This window comes from Girardinichthys multiradiatus, chromosome 4, assembly GCF_021462225.1.
Source record: "Girardinichthys multiradiatus isolate DD_20200921_A chromosome 4, DD_fGirMul_XY1, whole genome shotgun sequence".
In the NCBI taxonomy this organism is placed as follows: domain Eukaryota; kingdom Metazoa; phylum Chordata; class Actinopteri; order Cyprinodontiformes; family Goodeidae; genus Girardinichthys; species Girardinichthys multiradiatus.
The window spans coordinates 17,533,148-17,560,520 of record NC_061797.1 but is presented as its reverse complement, the minus strand read 5'-3'; the positions used below and the strand labels follow the sequence as shown (position 1 = coordinate 17,560,520).

The 27,373-nt window shown below is 40.6% G+C and overlaps 1 protein-coding gene and 1 long non-coding RNA gene across 5 annotated transcripts in view; one reads left to right on the top strand and one right to left on the bottom strand.

The window, feature by feature from the left end:
* Positions 1-27,373, bottom strand: part of LOC124867296 — a 133,763-nt gene that overhangs the window by 72,356 nt on the left and 34,034 nt on the right. The window lies entirely within an intron of this gene.
* sema6dl (sema domain, transmembrane domain (TM), and cytoplasmic domain, (semaphorin) 6D, like) lies at positions 1,764-24,065 on the top strand. 4 transcript variants are annotated; one of them, XM_047363667.1, is made up of 20 exons: positions 1,764-1,917; positions 7,725-7,893; positions 9,118-9,229; positions 11,579-11,639; positions 11,856-11,918; positions 12,007-12,108; positions 12,252-12,342; positions 12,578-12,697; positions 13,825-13,913; positions 14,658-14,875; positions 14,955-15,086; positions 15,694-15,849; positions 16,254-16,427; positions 16,747-16,887; positions 17,088-17,165; positions 17,278-17,336; positions 17,900-17,956; positions 18,428-18,610; positions 20,010-20,251; positions 20,364-24,065. In XM_047363667.1, exons 2-20 carry the CDS (start codon positions 7,773-7,775, stop codon positions 21,492-21,494), a joined length of 3,330 nt encoding a protein of 1,109 aa, XP_047219623.1. In that variant the 5' UTR covers positions 1,764-1,917; positions 7,725-7,772; the 3' UTR covers positions 21,495-24,065. The 4 variants fall into 4 exon arrangements, with proteins under 4 accessions (XP_047219623.1, XP_047219626.1, XP_047219627.1 ...); XM_047363668.1 differs by lacking the exon at positions 1,764-1,917 and adding an exon at positions 2,523-2,817; XM_047363670.1 differs by lacking the exon at positions 18,428-18,610.

Genomic DNA, 27,373 nt, shown 5'->3' with positions numbered 1-27,373 from the left:
ACCAGGATCAGCAAGTATTGAGATGCAGATCCGAGTATTGGAGCAAATAATGGGGGCTGTCAGGAGCATATGCCAGTGGGCAAGGAAGTTCATGCAGGGTGAGTTCTCACACATCTGCAAACCTGTTTCTCTAACAAATGGACTTCCTTTGTCTGGCCTCGCAGACCTGACCAGAACGACCTGTCACTTTTGTCAACCAATTCTGAATCACATGTAAGCGAAAAGATACTCACACTGATATGCTGATGTTCAGATACACACAAAAATGCATAGGGCCAGTGTGTAAAGCTGACTACAAAACAGTTAAATAAAGGTTTTAAAAATGAGGGGCATTTTAAGGTTTATAAGCAGTTAATATCTTACTGCAGTAGATAACACTATTGGTATCTTTATTTTGTATAAATCCAGAGTAGCTGTTTTTGGGGGGTGAAGCTCATGGCTAGTCAGATCAAATCGGCCAATGTGGACTTCTACCATGTTAAAAAACCTCCAACCTTAAAAACCTCATTTATGAACACTTTTTAATGAACCCTTTCAGCGACTTTTATTTTAGCATTGGAAACATTATCTTGTTGTCACACAGTGAAGCTAAAGTCCAGTGAATTGCAATGTGAGCATTCAGACTGAGGTCGCTTTACAAACACTTCAGATATGTAACTTATTTAGGACCACATATGAAAATGCCCAGGGCTTGAATTGCAAAAACAAATTGGATTTGTGCTCTTCAAATTGTCAGAGAAACAATCTTATATAGGGCAGAAATAGTCCAAAAAGTCAGAACATTACGTTAGATTGTAGAAGTTCACCTCTGTCTTGGCCATTTAACTTTAGTTTCCAACACCAGCCAAACTGAATTTAAACTAACTAAAGACGCGCACACATTTTTTTTTTTTTTTGATAATGACTACTTATACCCTTTTCACCGAACCCCACTTGAGAAATCATGATCTATAGCGTTTTTTGTAGGCAGCTTTATACAGTGGCATGCATTATTCATGTGTATGTAAACATCGGTATCCTATGAATATCTTCCGATTTGCATTAGAATCTAAAGTGGTAAAGAGAGTTGTCTACTGCAGGTAAGATATTGCCTGCTCATAACTTTATAACTGAACTTCACCTAAAATAATCCTGACCTATTCCTTTAATTTTTGACAAGAAATATATATTTTTATAAATTATAACAGCATTTATCGTGTTAGTTAAAATGTGTTGTTTCATTGTTTATGTATAAAAAAATAATAATACAGGAAAAAATGAAATAGGAGAGCATTAATATCTAAGTTAGTAAAACGTTCACCCTATATGTTTATTTTATTTCAGTTAGTTAATATATTAGTCCCGTAGTATTTTCATTAAAGAAAACACCAGGCGTTCTCAGGAAGAAGGAAATGTGGGCTAAATCTCCTTCTTAAATCTAAACATATCTTAAAATGTTTAACTGACTTGACACAACTCAGCTGAAATGATTTTAACTAGGAACCCTCCTCTTTCTGACTTCGAGTGGGGGGAAGGTGTTTAAGATTGGGAAGGGAGAGGGGACGAGGGGGGTGCAATATGGGGTCACACACATCACTGAGGGTGAGGAGAGGGGGGTCAATTTTTCTTTCTCTCCAGGCTTTAGGAAAGAAAGGGAAGGAAGCCAGAGCTAAGCAGAGAGAGAGAAGCCCAAACCAACCGAGGCGAGATGGATGACTGGGGGAGGGACTGGAGCAAGAGCGCTCCTTATTGGTAGGCTGCGGTCCTCGCACTGGATGGATTGACTTCGGTCGGGTCGAATTACACCATTTGCCGTGCATTAGTTTGTTTTTCTCCCAGTCAGGAGAAGTTGATTCAGTACGACGCGCAAGAGATTTTCTGATTTCTGGATTACCACAGCAGAGCGTAAAAGGATATAACATAACCGTTTCAGATGAGGTGAGTCTCTTGCAGATGATACGTGGATGTACTTTTGTTGTGCCACACTGTACGGTGAAAGTCAGAGAGAGAGAGTGGGGGTTATGTGGGCTGGGTAGGGGGGACTGGAGAGAAGTATTTGCTAGAAAAAACAAATATATTCCTTCTGACCAGGACGCTTTGCAGATCTGTAAAAAGTGACAGAGATAGAGAGTCTGGACTGTTTTTATTTCTAGTCCGAGACTGCTTATTTATTTCTAATAGAGGTGGCAAAATGAAAACGTCTTTTCACTGGGGGTAAGAGGGAATGGGCCACATCGGAATTGTTTACCCAGATATTTGCATGTAACTATCAATAAAATAACTGAATTAAGTGAAACCAGTTAGTGAAACCCCATAAGTTAAATGCGTAATATAAACAGACAAGGTGATTAGTTTGTGATAAATATTGGTGGATATAAGCTATTCCTGTAAACTGCTCTGCTTCTAAATCAATTAGCGTTTATAAAGTCAGAAAGCTGGATAGTGCGGAGTGCATCGTTCCTGTTTATGCTCATCCTCACTGGTTTCCAAAGTTAATCGTAGTGGAAGGGGCTGGTGTATTGGTGTATGAGAGAGAGGGAGGGGATGGTAGTATGGTGGGGGCTGTGTGGTCGTGGCAGAGCTTTGAAGATCACTCATCAGAGCGCAAGGGGGGCCCGGGAACGGACACCGAGCCCGAGTCAGAATGCTCCTGCGTGCGGGGAACGCAGCTGAAAAATCACCCGGCGCATCTGGATGAAAGAGAGAAAAGTGGGGTTCCGGATGGAGCGTAAAACAACAGGAATATCACAGGCTGGGCTTTTCCTCGCATATGGATTATCAAAGGAATATAACGTTCAGTCGGAGTATCTCATCTTTGCTTGAATTTGGCTGCTCAAGGTAGGTGTCGTTTTTTTAAACGATAAAGTGTCAAATTCACGGGGTTTCGACACAATAGCTTTGTATCATAATTAAGGCACTCCTTACATTTTTTACAGGACGTTTCACTGCCCTCCTTTCTATCCAAATAGTTAATCAATGGTTAGAAAATACATGAAATTAAAGTGTTTCTTCTTGGTATCGGCCGTAAAACTAACGCCATTGGACTACAGCCCTTTAAACGTGCGTAAAATTCGTATATTCCAACGTTTATGTTTACAAACGTTTCATTGTGCTATTATTGGCATGAACCAGAGTGGTGTTAAATTGTTGAGTAAAATGAATAAAGTGTTTTCTTTTATTTTGAGGTCTTAAAATCAACTTCTGGTGGCGGCACATATGACTGGAAGGGTTGGTAAAGAGTGGGCTGCTAAACAATAAGAGGAGATGGGCGGACAGTTACCAGGAAGGTGGTTCCTTTTCTGATGCCTCTGCTATTTTTAAAGCATCCCAGTTTTTTTAAGCCATCTTCACATTGAATAGTAAACAGCAGAAGCGCTTCTAACCTTTTTGCGCGCAGAGGGGCATGGAAGCCCTGTCTGGGCATGAATAAAGCGCAATGGAGGCAGTTAAAAAAAACGCAGCCCCATCAACGATGTCACTCCACCGCTGTTCCCCGCGTCTTTGTTGTTCTTTTGTACGAGTCCTACATGTGGACTAAAGGGGTATGAAAGGATTTACCACGGACAAAACTCGAATGCCTTTATGGTCCGGTGTGCACAAAGCGTGCATTAGAGCAAGGGATGGAGCGCTGATTTTGTAGCCAGGACAGAGGTAAAAGATCCACATGCAAAGTTGGAAAAATTAGGAGATAAAGAAGAAAAATGAGGATTGTGATTTCAGAGACCAGCGTTCTTGAGTAGTTCTCACATCATCTAATGTGTTGTACAAAAGTGGGGAATTAGATGCAAAAAGAAACAGGAGGTGTGTATGTTTTTTAGACAAGGAAATGTTTGTGGCCATTCCTAAATTACCTAGATGTTTCATTTTTTTTAAAATAAATGTTAAAGCATGATGTTAGTCAATCCATGATCTAAATGTTGGTTTTATATTTGCCAACCTACATTCTCCTTTAGAAATAAATCTAGATCCCTGAAAGTCTGAAGGATCTGAACTCATGCCACAGAGATCACAGAGCTTAGCTCATACTGTAATTACAAACTACATGTAGGGGAGGAACACCACACTATAGCCAGCTCAAACATCAGAGCAAGCCTCAATCTTTTTTCCCTTTTCCTGACAGCACAGCTGGCCTGTGTGTCTGCCTTCGCCTGGCTGGACACAGGGTCAGAGCTCAGTGACCAGAACGACCACCGTTAACCTCCTTTACAGCCAGTCGTAACCCACGAAAAGCTGCCATTAAACAGGACAGTGATCACTTTTAACTCTATATGGTTTCCCTATAATGCTGATCACTGATTGTGTGGTAAAACTTTGACCATGTGTGCATCATTTGGCTCCGGTTTGTTTGGTTAGTAATCAGACGTTCCCTAAACAACCAATAAACATGGATCCACTGGCCAGGGGGTGGGACTCTATTGTGTTCTATTGCCAAACAGCCCTCTTTTGTTTACTGGTCACACCTGCAACTAAAGGCTTTTGTGCAGAATTACTGCTGAGAAAAGCTTCTCTCCTGTTTCTCTCCTTCCTCATCGAGCTGTGAAGGAAAAGTTGGGAAGCATGCATTCAGGGAGGCAAAAACTTCCATTTATGCCAAGTCTCTGAAGCAACAAGTCCGACCAACCCCATCAAAAGTAATCCTTACGCAAATAGCTGGCAGTTAGAAGTGCTACTTATTACTGAAGTGGGGAGGGAATAGATATAATTTTCGTGTCTGTTTGGTAGCTGCTCTACTCATCTGGCTGACTCACCCCTCTAGTAAGGATGCATCTGGATTAATTTCACCAAGCCAAACAAAAGAGCAGTGAAAGCCACGTTATAGGATGAACACAGCTTTAGGCACACATGCTTGCATGTGTTTTTAAACATGCGCAGAGTGTGGGGAAAGAAATGCCTAAAACTCAACTCCTCAGTTATCTGATTTCCTGTGTTAAGTTCATAGCTCTTAGTGTGTGAAATGACAAGTCAAGGAGCCCTGATTGTTCTGCTGGGATTACATTCACACACAATTTACAAAATCTCACGCACTGCTGTTGCTTGCCTTCCTTTTTATTATTCCCAATTCCTCCCAGAATGACCTCCCTGCAAAAGACATCTATCCAGTGCCACAGTGGAGGTGAGGTTACATGTACCAGTGAAAACACAGCTAAGAGGAGGATAAGTGTTAATCTGTCTCTTTAAGCTTAGAACACAACCACCATAACTGGGCTAGAGACCCAAGTCACCCACTGTCAGCAGAAACAGAAATCCAGCAGTCCCCCTCCCCATGTTTAACACCGTGGACCGGAGCCAGCGGCATCGGCAGTGAAAGTGCGTGGTTGTAGGACACTGAAAAGCCTGTAATAACAGAGGCAGAGCGAGGCAGTACTGAATGGCACTGAGTTGCGTGACAAGCCGAGCGTCTCTAGATTTGTTGAGGTCTTGTGTGTGCACGCACGTACATACACACCTATGTGCACACTATCACATGCACACAGTTTAGGGCAGGAAACAGAAAGCGCCCAAGCAACTGAAAACAAACTGGCCTCGTAAGAGAATAAGTAATTTTAGATCACTGACCCTACACTACAGTTTCTCGAGAAAGCTCCTGCAGAGCTCATTGGCTATAGCTGTGCAAGGACGTTTAAATTTGAGTGTCAGCCTGGAGTGTTTTCCTCCTGGATTGTTTAGTGAAAAACTGGTTTGAGTGGGAGTGCTTTTGAAGAGGCGACAGAAAGAAGGACTGTAAATTTTTGACAAGTATGGAAATGATCTACCTGCGAACACGGGCAAGTTTGGGATATGTGTACAGCCTGCAGCTTTCATGAAAGCACCATAAAGTAGAACTGTGGAGCTCAGTTTATTTGCTTTTCATAGCTCCCCTTTTTTCACTGTTGAGCATTTGGTATCTATTCCTGTCCCAAGCTTCTCTTCGAAACTCAGCAGTTTATTGCATGGGATTTTAAAATAGCACAATTCACAGTGCATGAGCATACAAACCAGGTTGCAAAAAAATGTATTTGATGCCTTTAAGAAACACCAGCAGATATTATTTCTCTAGATTAAGATTCTAACAGGTGCTCTGTAGAGATCTGTGGATTTTTAATGAAAACAACCTTCTGGTCCTCAAAATCTTCCAATTTCTTTTGAGACATCAAACCCCTAATTTAACTATTATGCGGACTGATGAAGCTTAAGCTTGATCTCGTACAGGCATTGCATTACTCAGAGTTAATGACACTGCTCGTTCAAAGGCCTCAGTATCCCACAGAGCGCTGAATAGCCATGATTACACACTGCTTATGACTAAAACACATGGGCTTTACTCTGATTCCAGCTAACAACCCTTTCCTTTTATCATTGAGCAGTAACTGTTTAGAACAACACGGGATTAGGGTGAAAAAGCAACATGTTTGATATCAATGTGTTAGCATAAAGGCTGTCTTTATGTCCTCTGCATGCTCACATGAGGCTCATATTCTGATAGAAAAATTTCACACAGTCTAATTTGTTGCCCAACAAGGTCATAGCTCATTAAATATTTTTAAGAAATATTGCAGCACTGCAGGCATCTAATATGAATTTCTTATGGCAAGATTTGGTTTACAGTGTCTTTACATTGCTAAAGTGATTAGGGTAGGGGCTATAGATTTGTCTTTTCTGGCTGCTGATCAGCCATGTTTCCTGTGTGGATCAATCAAAGCGCTAATGGCTTGGCGGGGCCAGGCTTGCAGACAGCAGTGGAGCAGGTGTGCTTTGGGGCTAATTGAAAAATGAGTCGATACTTTGTGTGGGTGTCTCTATGCATTCGTGCACCATCACACCCTTTGCATTATAGCACTGGAAAGTGTATGTGCAGCCTTGTGTATGCATCTGAGCATCTCAGTGTGCTCCCAGCTAATCCATCCCACTGCCTGTGTGACGTCTCCCAGTAAATTGTTTATATCCGTTCAGGCTTTACCTCAATGAATAATTTGTTTGCCTTATAAATATTTGAATGTACACCAGTCATTAATATGCACAGACACAGTCTGTCCCTAAAATACTCCTTCACAAACCAACTTACACACCAAACACCCCCTGCCACACCCACAATAAATTATTGCAAATGCAGCCGTTGGGGTATCATATCTGCAATGAGGCACTGTGCAAACCCTTATCTACTAAAATTACAACCATGTCAAAACAACTGTAAACATCTGGAAATGCAGAAACAAGTAAGGGAATCACTCTGCTGCAATGAAAAAAGAGCAGGCCAGCTCCATGGAATAGCTGGAGTGATACCTGCCAGCAGAGCACTGATTAAACTCCACTAAGGTCAGAGCAGAGGCTGCACTACCAGTGGTGATGAAGCTGCAATGTGCTGATTAGTACCGGGCCTGACCAAGTAAAACCAATCAGAGCACAGATGTACGGTGACAGCAGGCTAGCCACATTCCTCACAGGGTGGACTTCCGCTGTATCCAACACACACCGCGAAGTCCCACCAGTCAGTTGGCTGACCTTCCTTTAGACAGCAGATGCAATGAGAGGTTGGAGGGGGGAGAGTGGCCAACCCTTGCCACTGGCAACCGAGCCATCAATAAATCAAAGACGATTTTATGTGTGCGTCATCGCTACACTGGCAAACTTATGTTTTTGCCTGCTGTTACCATGCAGTGTTTTATATGCATCTTATAGGATTAGAGTTGACGTCAACATGTAACTATAGCATGAAATCCATTATATGCAGATGGATAACAAGCAGGCAATTTTGTGCTTGTCTCCAGGTAACATCTCCAACAGTGTGAAACAGGAAGTGTCCTCTGTGAGCAGCCATGGGCCAGGAAGCTGTGCTTCTGCTCAGCAAGCTTCTGCTGTTGCTGGCAGCTTCACACAATCTTCTTGCAGTCAGCTTCCCAGAGGACATCGTGCCCCTTGATGTTGTTGACGCACACTGTGAGTAGACACAATTGTTCATTTAACATGCAATAGCAGCCCCCCTCCTGCTTAAAGAAATGCACTTTTTACACATTTAATTTACTGAACTGAATTAAGACCAAATGCATAAAGTCTCTATATGGAGCTAAATTGGGATCATAAAGTTTGTTCAAAAGAAAAAAATTTGAACCTGAAAAATAAAAGTTTGTTCAAAAGAAAAAAAATTGAATCTGAAAGATTATTTTGAACCTCCCCAAAAAAATATATAAAATTGGAAAAAGGTTTTGCAACTGTAAAAAAGATGTGAAACTGAAGAAAAAAAGTTCAAAACTACTTGTCAGATTCAAGTTCTTTTTTTTTCGCACTTGCAGATTTTATTTTTCGGCTTCAAACTTCTGGCACTGTTTTGGCGTGGGGGGCGGGGCCTCAGATCACTGGGGTGTGGAATCATGACGGACAGCTCAACCCTGCGGCTGAACAACATATTCCCAGCTGTTGCGTTCAGGGTAGATAGATAGAAGCAGCTCACGTAAATACACGACGCGAATCTCAGAGCAGAAAATATGATCTTGACAGATTAGCACAGCATTTTAAGTCCATGTTGGAGATTTCCCATGCTCTCAACGTAAAGCGGAAGAACCGCCATACTAAGCAGTGGGTGTATTCGACCAGAGCTCTAGTCGCCATGGCCTCGTCTTCACCTGCGGGTGCTAGCAGGGATCAGGTCATAATAAAAAGGCTGGTTGTCATTTTATTGCACCTGAATGCAACAGCTGGGAATATGTTCCAGCTGAATATGTTTGAACCCGAATATGTTTTCAGGTTCCATTTGTTTTTCTTTTGAACAAACTTTTATTTTTCAGGTTCAAATTGTTTTATTTTGAACAAACTTTATGGCCCAAATTTACCTCCATATCTCTACCTTTTTGTTGTGTCAACAGTTCACACAACATTGTGGCAATTCATAAAATCACTCTGCTGTATGGTCAGTTGTTGCATTAGGAGGATTTCATTTCAATTTTTGTTATGCACTGGAACAACAGTGCAAAATGCTGACATAGCCAGCCTTAACCTTACATAGAAAACTAGTGATATGCAGGTTTGCTTGTTGAGAAGACACAGCACAATACTTATTCGCATTGTGTTTTAATTGCAACCATAGAGCTCATATGAACTGAAACAACAGATGAGTGACATTGGTCTGTTTCTGATTGTATGTGCATGTGTGCGATTTCTCTGCAGTTACTCGGAGGTACCCTGTGTTCAGAGGCAGGCCCTCTGTCAACGACTCACAGCATCGCCTCGACTTTCAGCTGATGACCAAGATACAGGACACGCTATTTATTGCTGGCAGGTATGTTTAACGCACATACATTTGCTATCCCTATCTGTCGTCTTTCTCTTTCACACGTCCCCCACATCAATATACTCTGTCACTGCTTGGCAAGTAAACACAAGCATAACGGGGGAAAAGGCTCTTAGTGTTATTGGATCTGTGGCTTCCAGCCTTGCATCTGATGTATATAGCTGGTATTGATTCAGTGAAGGCGTTCATCACAGCAGCCCGACGTGCTTTCAGGGATTTCTTGGCATCTTTACATGTCTTTTTTTGTATTTATGGGCAATGGAATTAATGTGGCTCCTAGCACACTTATTGTAGGAAGAAATTACGTCAACAATAAAAAAAGTCACTCCTCTGAAGTCCCTGCAGCTACCATCACATGGTTCTTTGTTGTCAGGTGAATCCTATTTCTGTCCGTTGGATCTTTTGGTAAAAATGAAGCAGAAAAATGTTGTCTGAAGACTGATCAAAAGTCAAATCAATGGCTCTTTTAAAAAAATAAATTATAAGCAATCAAAACAACTGCTGTATATGGCCTGTCTTTATTCATTCTGAGCATTTTCAGGATTCTGAATACACCTACTGATAACAAACTGGAATGCCTTCTTTTCTCTATGCAAAGAAAGCATTTGACCATGTGAAATCAGTTTCTTGTGTTGGAATGATTTTTGTTTGCCTTTTTATATTTTAATTAATGGATTACCTACTTATATCTACCCACTATTGCTTCAGTTTGTATTGATAATAAAAAAAATCATAACAATCCCATCTTGAATGAGGCACCAGCAGGACTGATATCTTGTCTATTGTTATTTGATCCAACTTATGAACCCTCGGTATTAAATTTGCTGAGAGGACATTCAGGGTATTCAGAGAGGTCACTCTGAACATAACGTTTCCTTTTATGCTGATGATGTGTTGCTTGTTATTTCAAAACCTCATATTTCTTTAAACTCTGTGTTTTTGCCGCTGAATTTTGGTGATATATCCAACTCAGCAGGTATAGATCAAAATATATTGCAGGCATACGCTACCTGCTAGACATTCTGCGATATTGGCAGAGGAACAGGCAGTTATCAACAGAAAAACATTTATGTTAAACAAAGTAATTGTTAAAGAAAGTATAAGTATAAAGTTAAAGTTAAAGATATATTTTTGACATAATTTCGCTATAAACAGGATGCATCAGAATAACACAATGTCCAGGTCAGTTCCTTCAATGAGGAGTGGTAGGATATGCAAAATGGTTGCCATTATATGTGGAGAGTACAGGCTGCATAAAATATACATGTAATGTCCTTCCAGCACAGCAATTAATGAATGTCTTGTTGTAGACCACAAAGTGACAGTTTCCACTTATATTGTATAAAAACAAAATTTTGAAGGTTGGAAATGTAGTTCGGTAACACTGCAATTTAGTTTTGTCACACCTAAACGGAGAACATGACTGATCAACTGTCATGCTCTGCCACCTAAAATTATATCTCCAACAATATGAAGTAAACTGGAAATGCCTGCTACGACATGTAAGGGCCCCAGAGTGAATTGATCTAACATTTTATTTTGTCTCTTTTTCTCTGACATTGATTTTTTTCTCTGGGCTAGAGTTTTGTGGCTGTGTCATTTTGTTGTTTATAAAATTGGAACACATCAGGTATGAAACGTGAACAAATATTTCATACCTTAAGTTTTAAAGTAATTTGCTGTATTCTACTAATTGCTTACAATGGGAAAATGTGGCTGCATGACTGTTAAATAATGTTTACCAGTAGGAGATCCCTTGATTATTTTGGCTTGATGTGGCATCATAAGTTGTCATTATAACCCCTTTGTTTGTAAGAAACAATTGTCCACAATGGAAATCAGAGCCACAGTCAATGAGAATAGTGTTTATTATGATGTTTTCACATAACAGCCTTGAATCCAATTAAATAACAAATGAAATTTAAGCATGTTGATGATGATCTATCTCAGTAGTTCACAGAAATGCTTACACTTAAACCTATACCCCATGGTTTAAGTTTGAGGTTACAAAATGTGTTTTTACACATTTAACATACAGGTAAGTAAGCCTAACAAAGTTTGAGAAAAATTTAATTAACTCATGGAATTAGTCAATTGTACAAGAAGTTATGGAATAGTAAGTACAATACAAAAAATCTTCATGCAATGATAGCAATGAGTAGACAATGTAAAAACTATGTAAATGACATCATACCCACTGCCTTCAAGAGTGAGAAGAGCCCATAAGAGATTTTAGATTAAAACAACCATTCAGTTTCAACCTCTCAAAGGGCTGAAACTGAATGGTTGTTCTTCTTCTGATTGAAGTGTGCATGTCTTGTTGTTGTGTGTTTGCAGAGATCAGGTGTACCTTGTCAGTCTGAGAGAGTCCTACAGGAATGAGATCATTTCCTACAGGGTAAGAATCTCCCCACAAGCTGCTTTCTCAATTCACAAACTCTGAAAAGGCTTCGCAGAAAATATTGAGCCATTCATCACAAACCGAACAGGTTGTAAAATGAGAGAGTGGAAGAAACAGGGAGGGGGGGTTGGGGAGGCGGGTTGTGTTTAAGTTCAAGTCTGTGTATTTTGTTTTGACTTGTACGTGTCCAATAAACAATGTGGGTCTTTACAGAAGTTAACGTGGCGATCGGGCCAAGGTGACAGAGAGATGTGTGCTGTGAAGGGAAAACATAGAGTAAGTATGAAAAAAAGGGATCTGACAAAGAGTACACTGTGAGGAAAGTAACAGGCAGATTTTTAATATATGTTGTGTTTGTTTCCAGGATGAGTGCCACAACTTTATTAAAGTGCTCGTTCCCAGAAATGATGACCTGGTGTTCATCTGTGGCACCAATGGCTTTAACCCCATGTGCAGATACTACAGGGTCAGTGCACCAGGACAATCTCAGTTTTTAATTTGAAACACATACAGCAGCACTGATTTGACTGATTTGTGCAGCCGCTGGGATGTGCATATGTTTCTGGTGCATCTCCTCTGATGTGTGGGTGATTTCTGTGTTTCCTTTAGCTGGATAACCTCGAGTTCGACGGGGAAGAGATCAATGGTTTGGCACGGTGCCCGTTCGACTCCAAGCAAACTAACGTGGCTCTCTTCGCTGGTACGGGTCAACCACACACCCACCCGTGCACGTATTTAGTCTTGCAGAAGAACAACTAATGTGTTTCAACTTCTGTTCTCATTATCACCTCTGTGTCTTTGCCACAGTAAAACTGCCTGCAGCGATAACAACTCAGCCAATTAAGCTTTTTAAAAGAAAAAAAAAAACAGTGAGGAACAGTAAAATGTGTTATTTCTCTTTTTGTGACCATTTTTGTCTTTGTCTCCGCTTTTAGAAGGAAAGTTGTATTCTGCAACTGTTGCTGACTTCCAGGCCAGTGATTCTGTCATTTATCGTAGTATGGGTGATGGATCAGCCCTGAGGACCATCAAATATGACTCCAAATGGCTAAAAGGTAAGTACACGGCCCTTTCTGTGCTTTTCCATTATATGGCACAGTACAGATGCGTTTCAATTAATTTGAATATCATCAAAAGGGACACTTACATATTATATAGACTCACTACACACAGTAGGCTGTTTCAAGTATTTATTTCTATGAATTTTGGTGGTTACGCCTTACAGCTAATGCAAATCTAAAGTGAAAATTTAAATAGAACATTAAGCCATTAAAAAGCAGCTTTAATACATAAATGTAGTGTACACTAAATGCACTCTTGGTTCGCATGAACTACTTCAAGTTCACAGCATGGCATTGAGATGATCAGCGTGTGGCTCTAATGAGATGTAAGGAAGATAATTTTTCTAGCATGTATTTTTTTTCTTTTGAAAAGAGCACCATCCAGTTATCAATTTTCAATATTTTAATTTACTGAATCGCACCTGAGACTCATTTTTAGCTGAGGTTTCTAGCATTCCAATCTTTTTACCTTAAAGCACTTACACACTTCCTTGTCTTAAAAGTCTTCTATAGTTCCTTGTACAATTTACAACGCAATTACCAGATATCATTGCGTAACGCATGAGCAGGTTCAGTAACCTGCCGTGCAGATTTACAGATTAATCTTTCTCCTATTTGATCACATTTGGGTGGGCCCACAAGACTCAACTCAGAGTAATAAAAAAATTCTCTTTAAACTCTTTCAACTATTTCTTAAAAAAATTAAAACACACGCGGATAAGGTGATTCATGTCAATGGCTGATTTCCAGAGAATATTGTTGCACAGGAGGAAACATGTCCAGCAGAACCGTAGTAATGTATAATTTAATGGAAAAAAAACCCCGCCATCAGTCATTCTGAATCATTCTCTGGAAATACATGCATCTACCTGCCAGGAAACTAAATGCCCACGGTGCTTCAGCATGTACGTACGTGACTGTCAGAGCTGTTTTTGGAGTGATAGAGAGCTCTCCTGCCTTGCCAAGCTTCCGGGAATATGGCCTGTTCTCTCCCAGGCAATCTAGGTCACCCTGTCATATACGGCCTTGTACAAATCTTTGAAATATTCAACATGCACCGTGGTGGTGACGGTGCAGAAATACATTTTAACTCTCTCCCTATCACTCTCTGTCTCCCTCAGAACCTCATTTCCTGCATGCAGCCGAGTATGGGAATTATGTGTACTTTTTCTACAGGGAGATTGCTGTGGAGCACAGCAATTTGGGAAAGGTAAGACACTGGAATTGCTAAACACCTTACATATTCCTCAAAAATACAGTGTGCAAGTATTCACTCCCTTGATGGATGTTAGAAATGCTGTTGTAAAGGAGCCTTAGTGGCAATGGGGCAATAGTGCAAGGGGAATTACAGCACCCAGCGTTTACTGGGAATGCCTTCCTAATGTAAAACCATTACAAAGTGAAAGGATTTATCCCCCATGAGCTTTGTGTCTCTGTACACACATAGTCATGTAACGGGAATTAGGACGGTCCATATTTGAGGTCGGCATGGCATTCGACCATGCCTCATCCTGGGCTGGGGCTGGCCAGGCCACAGGAAGCCAGCATCTTCCATCAGCGACCTGCTACTAAATATTTTAACTCTACTAATGCTGGGGTGACACTTGGCCTCTGATGATGGTTTGCACTGGTGAATTATTAAAAACGTCTAAGCCGATTTCTTCAAGTACCTTATTTATGCTCTCTGCCCCCATAATATGTGCAATCAAACACTTTTGCACATTGTTGCTTTAAGTGCCGTACATGTTTTGTTTCAGTCATGGTGAACAATCTCCTCACACAGAGTTAAATATGAGTTGTGTGTGCGTTAAGTGATTTGTGCTGAGTTGGTACAGAATTGAGTTATTTATTATTCAGAAACTTGAAGTGTTTTAGTGATACTCAGGAAGACGCTTTCCTCTTCCGCTCGACTCAGTCCTCTCTCCAACCTCTTTTCCCCTCCTTTTCCCCTCAGGTTGTTTATTCCCGAGTGGCCCGCATCTGCAAAAATGACGTTGGCGGTTCACAGCGGGTGCTAGAGAAGCATTGGACCTCTTTTGTGAAAGCGAGGCTGAACTGCTCCGTGCCGGGAGAGTCCTTCTTCTACTTCGACGTGCTCCAGTCCATCACTGACATCATCAGCATCAGCGGCGCTCCCTCGGTGGTGGGCGTGTTCACAACACAGATGAACAGGTGAGCCAGAGAAATTTGATCTCAGGATGGATATTTCTTCAAATATTCCTTTCTCATCAATTTATTTTCCCCTATGCAGTATTCCAGGGTCAGCAGTGTGTGCCTTCTCCATGACTGATGTAGAGAAAGTATTCATGGGCCGGTTCAAGGAACAGAAGACCCCTGACTCTGTGTGGACGCCATTTCCAGAGGAGAAGCTGCCAAAACCCCGGTTAGAATTTTCACCCAAGTCAATACTCCCACCTTTCATCACATAATTTCAACAGGGGATAGGAATGAGCAATAAAATGGTTAAGACATAATTTGTGTTACTAAACATGACATTTCTTTGACTAGCAGCTGCTAACCACCTCAATTTTCTCTTCCTAATCCCTCTTTGTCATGGTTAAACCCAGTGAAATCAAATCTTTTTCACAAGCAAGCAACCAGGTTATTAGCTTTGATCCAGCACACACATTTACCATCTGCTAGTGATTAAATTATTAATTTGGCATAATTAAATCCATTGAATATTTGGTCAGTTTACAGTCTGTGCTTATATCTCCAGCCATGCCCTGCGTACAAAACACAAAGTCCATGTTTCACCTAATTACCCCTGTAAATCATTGATGAGAGATAATCATGCATATGTATTTTTTATGTTCCCAGCTGAGGCCTTTTCCATATCCCAAAAGACACCTGCTACTCCCCACACCCCAAGCTGTCTCTGCACTTTTCATTCATTTCATTGTATGTTATAATTGCTCCCTGGTGTTTGATGGCTTTGGCCTAATCTTTGACCCATTGCCCTCTATGCATGTGCACTCTCCATATCTTAGACCTGGGAGTTGTGCAGGTCACGGTCCAGCTGCATCCTTTAAGAGCTCCGTGGAGTTTCCAGACGACACCCTGCAGTTCATCAAGTCCCACCCTCTTATGGACACAGCTGTGCCTTCGACTGGGGACGAGCCTTGGTTCACGAAGACACGTGTTCGGTAAATACATATGGAAAAACGTCTGTTGATGGAAACACAGGAGTTGCTGTAAAACTTTGTATACAGTAGATGATCAGATACTGTCAGATACTGTCCATCTGTGATAATTGTACCTTCTTTTACCCACAATTTGCCTCATTTGTAAACACACTGTGCAGTCTGTAACTAGGCAAAAAGTAAATTTAAAAAAAACTGTCTGGATTTAAACATATTGCACTGCATTGTTTATTGATTCCTAACACTTCCTGGCAATTGAAAGTTTGGATTAAACCTAGTGTTCAAGGTTAAATATTTGTGAGAGCTGTTTTTGTGCATCTTTACAAAATTAATGGATCAAGAGATATGTGTCATAGAAAATGTTAGAATAAAATAATCCCAATGATGTTTCTCTGCTATTCATAAAGTTACAGACTAACAGCGCTGGCTGTCGATAGTCAAGCAGGACCCCACAAGAACTACACAGTGGTCTTCATTGGCGCTGAATCAGGAGTCGTCCTGAAGGTTTTAGCGAAGACCTCTCTTGTATCCCTGAATGACAGCTTGTTGCTGGAGGAGATCGATGTCTTCAATAAGGCCAAGTAGGTCTACTCTAACCTGCTACTATCTCTGTTTGCTTTTATTCTCTGTTTCTCTTCCTCTTGTGTCTTTTGGCTGATGAGTCAGCAACTCTTGAAATGAAAACACACGGCACTCACTGCAGCGTCTGCCTGCTCTCTGCAAGGGTACAGTGCAAGTGATTATCTGTCTGCAAGGCACAACATGCTAAAGGCTAAACTCCTGTTAGGGTTTAAAGGAATGTTCGCCTAACACTTGAAACATGTGTTAGGTGAAACCTTCCCTACTGTGACTTAGACAGAGGATTGAGTTTGCTGACAGGTTTCTACCTTCTCCTTCCAGGTGTCCGTCTAACCGTGAGGATGACAAGCGTGTCCTCTCGCTTCATGTGGATAACAACACACACAGCCTTTATGTCGCCTTTTCAAGCTGTGTCATCCGTATTCCACTGAGTCGCTGTGAAAGGCACTCCTCCTGCCAAAAGTAAGTGGCACCACTCTCGCTGAGTGGTTGTGTCACTCATAGATTTTTGACTTTATTGGGGTGTTTTTCACTCTTAACATCATAAAGGGAATCATAGCAGTTTGACCTTAGGCCTTATGGTTAATGTTCACCCAGTCACAAATGATAACAATGTTCTTTCCATAATCATTAAGCCTAGTTTCACTGTGTTTATGTGTAAGGTCATGCATTGCATCAAGAGATCCTTACTGTGGCTGGAAGCCTCATGGGGCCTGTGAGAGGATACAGCCCGGTGTTTTGTGAGTTCAAGTTTAGGCTGCAGAATAAATAAATAAATGTCAATATATATGAGGAAACAAAACTGCATGGATTGTCTGCAACTTGTCCAAGTTTTTTGCTCTGTATTTTTAGGAAAGGATACGAGCAAGACGTTGAATTTGGGAACACCAGCTACCTAGGAGACTGTCAAGGTATGACTCTCATCTCCATGCCGAGCCATTGATCCTGCAACACGGACAAACACACAGTTATGATCACACTTACACACACTGTACACAAATAAAACACAAACTCATCTCTGCATACACCATGAACCTGCACACTCACAACCAGTAACCACTCCAGTAACTTTACCCCTTACATGAGTCTATTCGCAGTATTAACACACACATCTACATACAGTACATGGTCACGTGTAACTATGGCTGCCTGTGAGGCACAAACATGGACATGTACAATTGAAAAGATCATGTTCAGCTCATGCAAATGATGGAAGTCTTATTATATTTTATGAGTTGAAAATTATAATCCTTAGGAATCTCACTTGAATGCATTTGCTCCTCATATGTATCGGCTAAACATGACCCAGGCTGAACCTCAGTATTGATCAGAACCAGAGGGCTTCCAGTCAGAATAAAAAAAACACTGCAAGGAAGTGCTAAATATCTGTTGTCAAAGCAGGTTTTAAGCATTCAGTTTTATTTTTACTTCCGAATTCCCTTATAATGATTTTTTGTCCTTTTAATTCTTTTAGTGTTTTTGGGCACTACCTCAGCGCCAGATTACAAATCATTTGGCGACCCTACCTCTGGTTAGTTTGATCTTTTACTCAACTGCTTTCTTTCCTTGAGTTCAGCATTTCTCCCCCCTTTTTTCTTTCCACCATTGCTACTTTTCATCTCTTGTACTAAATAACTACCGAATGCTAATGCTTCATTTTCCACCATAAACAACATAGTCCACATAGGTGCTCTAACCACAGCACAGAGCCACTCATCACATAACTTCCTTTCCTGATTCATCCGTCTTCCCTTATGCATGCCAACAGTTCATCTCTTAGCTTCCCTAATGTTGTGTACCAACTCCTCAGAATACTTTAATATTTAATTAATATTGTTCTTCTTATTTAAAATTATATTTAACTGTTTTAGTCTATAAATGTAAAGTGAAAAAAGGTTTTTTTTTTTCTCTCACAAATACTCTGCTCATGCCTACTACCTGGGATAACACCATGCTTTACACTCGCCTGCACAATTTGGTAACCGTTTGTTTGTCACCACAGACATGGCGTTTTCATCAGCGCCAGTCACTCTCCAGCCCAGTGGGCCCATACACCCCCCAGTACTCATACCCAGTCAGAACCCCAGCTCAGGGCCTCGTCCAGAGCTCTACGGCTCGGGCTTTGTGCTACAGGATGACCCAGCCACCTCCCATTCTTTAAACTCTTTCCCAGGCGGGCAAGAGGGTAAGGCTCATTGGGAGGCAGCCAAACATGCTATGTTAAAGCTGACTCTAATAGTTACCAGCAACAAAAATATCTGTCATAACAGAAGCATGCAGCGTCTTCCATTACTATTGGCACCCTTGGTAGAGATGGGACGAGAGTCTTACTGCAAAAATGCTGAACCCTTTGAGTTATTTTAGATCAAGGTTAAAAACCTGTTTGTTTATAGTTGCCTTTGACTGTTCTATTTAATCTTTTAAAAGACATATTAATAATTTTAGTCTTTTAGCTACTCTTCAAATCGGGAAATACAACAGAACATGCTTTTCAAGTAAGGCAAATTTGTGTTCATATTCTGAGTAAACAAATGGCTACAACAGATACCTAAACTGGCCTACAATCAGTACAGTAATTAAAGTTTGATACAAATGTAACTGTGACAAGGCTTAATAACATGCCAAAGTCAGCAGAATGGTAAAGGAGGTAAAAAAAATTATTTTCAACACCCAAACTGCAAGAAAGAATAGTATCTTGGGCCCACAAAGTCTTTATAACAACTCTTTTTTTTTCATGTTTTTAATTATAATCTTTACCAAGGGTGCCAATAATTGTGGAGGGCACTCCATGTGCCCAATTTCTACATTATTTATGTTGATTTATCTATTATATTTGTGTGTAACCACTTTCATTTTTGTTAATGTTTGTATCCTTTCTATTTTGTGTTTCCTGAGAAATGATTTACTTCCTGTCATCTAATCATTAAACTAACCTTTATTGTTGACATATAGTGTGTTTTCAAACCTTTTTTTTGTTCTTTCCTCTTTAGATTTGTTAACTAGCTTTAGTGGCAGTTTACCCTGGCTGGTAGATCATTGGCTGGGCCCCCTGTGCCACACCACTGCTGTGGCTGTACAGTGGACGACTAATTCCCTTCAATGTCTGTGGTTACTAACAAACCTTGAGTAGAGCAGAAGCTTTCTGAATGCTTTGAATGTAAACATTGCTTCTCTATCCTCTGACCATTTTTTTACTGCAAAAATGTCAATTTGGCTCCATCTCAGATAAAAGAGCACTCTTTACCTGTTGATGCTGGGTGCATGACACAGCTTCTTGTTAAATGCTGGTCAAGTCAACACTTTTGTACTAACAGTGCTCCCTGTAGATGGTGAAATGGATGTGGGTACAGAACAGTGACTGCTAATTTTCACCATATTTGTTCTTCATCTGTGTTTAACTAGTTTAGAGAATTTAAATATGGTTGACTTGTGCATAGTTGCTGTGTATGGGAGAGGTGTAAAAGGAAAAAAACAGCAAATATGCACACTTCTGCTGTGGGTATATGGTGAGGTATGCGTCATTTAACAGTCCCTGAGGCAAGTGTTTTCATTGGGATGTTAACCATTGTATCACTGTATTGTAGGTGTGTGGGATAACCATATGGGTGACAACAACCAGATGGTCCACATGAATATCCTCATCACCTGCGTCTTTGCTGCTTTTCTCATGGGGGCTCTACTGGCCGGGCTGATCGTTTTCTGCTATAGGGATTCTGTCCTTCGTAAACCAAGACATGTTCATAAGGACATGGAATCTGCACCTTCCTGTTCTGACTCTACTGGGAGTTTTGTCAAACTCAATGGCCTTTTTGACAGCCCTGTAAAGGTACAACCAGGAAAACAGATTTATCCTACATCATGTTTTGGCAACAAGTACCTAAAAAATAAGCAAAATTGTGTCTGATCTAACTGTTTTGCCTTTACCTTTATGCTCTTAGGAGTACCAAAGCAACATTGATTCTCCCAAGTTGTTCACCAATGTGCTGAGCAATGGTAAAGACTTGAATACGCCCAATGGGGACACCAAGACCATGATCCTGCGAGACGGCTGTCAGCCCCCTGAGTTGGCTGCTCTGCCCACACCAGAGTCTACCCCTGTACTTCAGCAGAAAGGCCTACAACCTATCAAGAACCAGTGGGAAAAGGCTCATGGAAAAGTCAGTGGGTCCCGTAAGGAGGCCAATCCATCAGCCAAGAGTCCACAGTTCCTCTCTTCTTCACCTGCACCCGCTAACGCAAATTCCAACCACCCTCACCTTGCCCTGGGACACTCCAATATCCCCAGTGCAGTTGTGTTGCCCAATGCCACACATGAACAGCCTAACCTTGACAATGGTGATGAAACTTTGCCACATTCATCTGAAAAGAAACTAAAGAATCCAGATTGTAAGGGAAACAGGAAAGATCAGAAGAGGTCTGTGGATGCCAGGAATACCCTCAATGACCTGTTAAAACATCTCAACGACTCTGTTGCCAACCCTAAGGGCATTCTACAAGAAGAATCAGGGCCTCACCCAAGGCCTCATCTCACGTTGGAGCCCATGGAGGAACTGACAGAAGTACCCCCAGCCGTGCCCAGCCGTGAGGCTTCCTTGTACTCTCCCTCCTCCTCTCTCCCTAGGCACAGCCCCACTAAAAGGGTTGATGTGCCTATGCCCTCCACTCCCACTACACCCACGGGAAGCATGAGCATAGGGGGTACCCTGGAGAGGCAAAGAGGGGGTTACCAACTCCACCGGAGTGCCTCTCACAGGCAGTCCTTATCGACCTCACCAAATGGAGTAACCATGGGTGTGTCTGTGTCTCGCCAGCACAGTATGAACAGAGGGGGATACATGCCCCCAACACCCCCCTCTAGACTTGACTCTCATGGTGCAATGGTGGCACCGGGGATGCACTCACCACACCCACCTTCTGTTTCCCGACAGAGCAGCTACAGTGGGCATGGCTCACTTCCCCGAACAGGGCTTAAAAGGACCCCATCATTAAAGCCAGATGTGCCCCCAAAACCCAATGGGTTTCCTCCACAGACTCCACAAATGCGAGTGGTCAATAAGTACAGTTATTAACATGGATAACCATGGACATTTCTAAGTAGGCTCTTGCTCTGTAGAGCGTTGTGCTCATGGGCTTGGGATGTTTGGATGGGATAGGCCTTGTTTGTGTTTGTGTATCAACTTGAGGTGTTTGTCCTCTTTAAATGAAATGCACATTCACTCACTCTGAAAAGGGAAAACACCACATGGCCAAAGAAACCCACTGGGGTTCCCTCCAACATAATCTGCTTCCCTGCACCCAGTAGCCACCTGGAAATGAATAGCAGACAATGGTGAATTTGCTGCTCACCATTGTTCCTGGGTTTGGGGGCGACCTGTTCCCATGTAAGGTTAATGGTTTAGGGCTCCCTCAATGGGCCACTGTGGCATATGTACGAGGGCAAAAAATGGTGGAATACTTGAAGAATGGTCCTCAATTGTTACTGCCCTTGAGCACTGTCTTCCCACTAATGTGAACTGAGCAGATAAGAGGTAGGTGATGACTGTGGTTGTGAAATGCCTGGAAAAAAGGAAAGTTAATATTCATTGCTTGCACTCTGCTTTAGATACATCTGACCACAAACAACTGAATCAAGTAGCAAGCAAAGACTAAAAGGATGCAAAAGCTTGAATGGGTCTTGGTTGACCAGAGAAGCAGATTTCTGAAAAGGCAATGCATATATTTGGTACTGAGAGTTGTCACATGTCAGTGAAAGCACCTTAAGATGTGTTGAAGACCCTAAATCACTGTCTTTTTTTCCAACATTATAATGTGAACCAAGCCTGAACCCATTTTTGTGTCACACACTAATGATCATTTTGGTTGGGTTGAGCTGAAGTTGGTTCTGTAGGGTGTATGCTGAAGCAGGGACTATGTAACTCACTGGGAAATTTGACTTGACATTTGCTGCTATGGGGTTTAAACAAAGTATTCATCATCAATGCATTGTTTCCTCAGACATGCTAGGACAGGTGTGTGGGTGTGGACATTTGCTTGTGTCTGAGTATGTGTGTTATACTGTAAACAGAGGTAGAAAAGTACAGATCTAAGCACCTCAACACACTGTTAGACAAAAAATTTATTAAATGTTTTGCTCCAGAACTAAAATGTATCCAATTCTTAATTGCCCATTTGTAGAATCTCTATTGGTCTCTCTTTAGTAGTAGTATGAAAAATACATATTTCATCCCATTCTACAAACATTATTTTCTTGCCTTTCTTGTGTCTCATTAAATGTACCACTGTGAAAGTAGCAAAAGTCTATTATATCAACCTACTTCCGTTCTGTTAGACTTATGCCTCCTAATACAACAAGGCTACCCTGCAACAAGGTGTGCCCCTGCAATAATCCCATTGAATAAAGACAAAAGTTATACTAGAACAGTCCAACAATGTAATGTGCTCCACAGCCTGTGTTGTTAATGCAGCCTTTCTGCAAATGGCCAGTGTACAATCAACTCAACATTCACTAATGTGTCCAAATACGTCATGCTGGGAATGACATGGTCCTGTATATACTTAAATAATATAAATAAGGAGTATAACTATTTTTAGGCAAGTGAACCTGAATCTGTGCATTGTGTGCCTTATTCACAAAACAAATTAGTACAGTATATATTGTTGACAATGTCAATTGGTCCTCTGTTGTTCTGCAAATGTTTTTATACAAGCAATTTAAAATTTAGCAGTATGTCTGTCTGAAAAAAGCCACTAACTAATTAATTCCACTTGGGAGTTTAAGTCCCACATAAGAACAGTGAAAATACTTATTGGGTTTGAATAATTTATTCCCTTTTACTGCCAGTGTTTTAAAGATTTGTGATATTCCACAACACAGTGGTGCCATGCAGTGAATGTACTTTCATAACTATGGGATGTAGGGTGTTCAAACGTTGCACCGTGGAGTGGAAGGCTCGACACAGCCTGCTCCGCTCACAGCCAATGTATTAACACAGTATTCAAGTGTTCAGATGAAAGCTGTCCCTTGGCATAGCCGGCAATGGTGCAGAATCTGTAATTCCTAAAACCTGCAGGGAAAGGGATTGTTTCTACTGGCCAGAAAGGACCATTGGGGGGATCATTTCTTGTAGCAGTGGGTACATGATTTGGGTGACTTCTGCAGTCTTTTGTTTTTAGAGTGTCAGTTGCCTGTTTAGCCCAAAGCCACATTTTGTTTACAAGTGATGATTGTATGTAGAGACTTCCTGCCCATCATCTAACCAGTGTTTGGGCTCTGTTTTCTACTCAACACATGCACACAGACATCATACACTCATCAAACACTGCTCAACTGCCTTGTACATTGCAATATGACCTGGGTCTTTCTGTTGCAATCCAAACTGAAGCCTTTATATTTCAGTCAGACTTTGATGTATGTGCAGATGAACCATTTTATCTCACGTATGTGTGATTTAATTACTGTGCATCATGGCAATGCACAGCCAGTTGTATATTTTATCTCCAGAGTATTTGGGCGTGTAGATATGTTGTAAAGTTGTACTGTGAATGTGTAAATAATAGTATGTTTTTTTTTTGTTTCATATTTTTGTTGATTTTTTTTAACACGGCACGTATAGTTGAAATAAAACATTACTGCACAGAAATTGTTTCTGTTGTGTTTTTCAGCCAACAAAATGAAGAATTGTGCTTTATAAGACAGGATACCATTAGATTACATGGCATGGATATAAAAAGATTACTAATAATGTATTAGATTATTAGAATCTGACATGGGAACCATAATATGTATTGATTTGTGACTGCATGAAAATGGGCGACTAATGCTTTGTCTCAGCTGGTTTCTGTGAACCTATTAGACACGAGGAAGGAATGATTAAGCCTATTTTTAGATGTTGGCTTTTTTTTTATGTTTGAGATCAGCACAGAGTCGACAACACAACACAGCATGTGGGAAATACTCCAAAGTAATATGTTCTTCTACTCACCAAACATCTGGGCAAATTACATCTTAGGGCCCATGATCTAAGCCCCAAACGAGCTGTGGAGGAATGTACAAACACCGGGCAGTAACTGTATTTCAGATTAATGCATCGTTATTATCCAGTGCATGTTGTTAGAGACATGTCTCTGAAAAGATGCAAGCAATAAATAAAGCAAGATAGGTGAATAACTAACGAAAATGTTCTATGCATCTAACTGACTGAATGGAAAATGATTCAATTGTCCTCAATGACATGTTTATTTAAATATATTTATATAAACACACAATGCATGCAGCATTTCCTGTTACTATGATATTATTTGGGAAAAAAAACGTGGCTGGAATATATCTGCATCAATATTTTTTCTCAAAAAGTAACTTTTTTTCCTTTGTCCGTGTAAATCACAAGACGTTTTTCCAGTTATTGACATTCTGAAAATTTGCTTTTAAATTACCTTTACAGTTACCATGTCAAAGCCACTGCCCTGCATCTAAAATATAAGAATTCATCGTCATCTATTGCTTACAGTCAGAGAAACAACTTCAGACCTCCAGAGTCCTGTTCCTATGATGCTTTACTACATCGTCAACAAAGCAAATAAAGTCAGCTCAGAAATCTGCCCAGTAGCAGAAAATGTAGTATAAAAGATTCCTTGCGCAGGACTAACATTCATATTTCACCCCCTCCTGAGAGGAGCAGCTTGCCTTGCTACTCATAACTTACCAGGCTTGTTCAAATGTCCAGTTTTCAAAATGTTTACAGCAAAATGCTGTACAATGTGCTCTGTGAAAGGATGCATTTAATTGTATTTATAGAAAATCTGTAAATCTGAAATATTTAAAACATCTCAATCTGAGCATGTCAATGTCTCATGTGGTCAAGGGACAAAGAAACGGCTGATGTTTTGGTTCAAATTTCTGATAAAATCTGTAAAAACAACAGATTGTTTAACGTATGGTGTTTAAATTTATGTAACACTAAAAGGTGGGTTTCCATTATGCCACCATGAACTTCCCCTGTAAGTTAATTACTCTGAACCCTCAACTTGGACTGTTTGTTGAATTTTGACTGCCAGCATAATTTATGTAAATGAAGTGATGCTCATTGTTACTCATTCCTTGCTAAGGAGCATTGCAGAGTTTGTGAAGGACAAAGGAAAAAAATCTCCCTTGGTGAAAATAAATATCCATGATTTTCAGCAATGAAGCTATAATTAATGATAAAATCACAGCTACTGACTGTAAATGATATAAAGTGACTCCAAAATCCACGAAAAAGTGTAATTGTCAGGATGTGACATTTTGGACTTTGTTTGTGGTTTTGTGTTTAGTTTTGCTAAATGTTCTTGTTTGTGGTTTTGTATTCATGTTTATTGCTTTCTGTTTTCTGACAGTTCTGGTTACCTTTTGCCTCCCAGTGTGTTCTCCTCTCGCCCTTAGTTCCCTTGGTGTTTCTTTTCTATCTATGTACTTACAATGGTTTCATTATTATTATAGTCCTCTGGTTCCTTTGCACTCTTCTATTTATTAGTTTATTTTCTGTTACTCCTCTCATCATTCATTTTCCTCTTTTAGTTATTAATTACTCAGTTTTAGTCCACTTTACATTCATTGTCCCTCTTAGCTTTGTTTTTTCTCTAGTTTATCTTTATTCTCCAGTCCCTCCTATATAGGTTAGCTTTAGTTATTGTTTACTTTTATTCTTGTCCTTGTTTCCTTTGCTTCATTCTCAGTTTGTTCTATCAGTGTTGGTTTAGGGTTGTTTACTTTTGTAGTCAGGGTTTCTTTATGGTCTCTTTTTGCTAAGTTCTTAGATCTAAGGATGTTGTGTTACCTCCAGTTTCTCAGTTTCCTTTAGTTCACGTTTGTTCTTGATTCTATGTTTTATTTTATCTTGGTTTATAGTTTCTTTTAGGTCTGCTCACTGTCTTGTCATTTGGTTCTTTTCCTCATGCTTTAGTTTTATTAGGTTCACCTGCTGCCTCTGCCTCCTTGTCACACCAGTTCCCTGTTTCTTTGATTACCCGCCCTTTTGTTATCCCTCAGTATACAGGTCCTTCTCAAAATATTAGCATATTGTGATAAAGTTCATTATTTTCCATAATGTAATGATGAAAATTTAACATTCATATATTTTAGATTCATTGCACACTAACTGAAATATTTCAGGTCTTTTATTGTCTTAATACGGATGATTTTGGCATACAGCTCATGAAAACCCAAAATTCCTATCTCACAAAATTAGCATATCATTAAAAGGGTCTCTAAACGAGCTATGAACCTAATCATCTGAATCAACGAGTTAACTCTAAACACCTGCAAAAGATTCCTGAGGCCTTTAAAACTCCCAGCCTGGTTCATCACTCAAAACCCCAATCATGGGTAAGACTGCCGACCTGACTGCTGTCCAGAAGGCCACTATTGACACCCTCAAGCAAGAGGGTAAGACACAGAAAGACATTTCTGAACAAATAGGCTGTTCCCAGAGTGCTGTATCAAGGCACCTGAGTGGGAAGTCTGTGGGAAGGAAAAAGTGTGGCAGAAAACGCTGCACAACAAGAAGAGGTGACCGGACCCTGAGGAAGATTGTGGAGAAGGGCCGATTCCAGACCTTGGGGGACCTGCGGAAGCAGTGGACTGACTCTGCAGTAGAAACATCCAGAGCCACCGTGCACAGGCGTGTGCAGGAAATGGGCTACAGGTGCCGCATTCCCCAGGTCAAGCCACTTTTGAAGGATATTTGAAGATTGACGTTTTTTGTATTAAAAACACTTTTCTTTTATTGGTCGGATGAAATATGCTAATTTTGTGAGATAGGAATTTTGGGTTTTCTTGAGCTGTATGCCAAAATCATCCGTATTAAGACAATGAAAGACCTGAAATATTTCAGTTAGTTCGCAATGAATCTAAAATATATGAATGTTAAATTTTCATCATTACATTATAGAAAATAATGAACTTTATCACAAT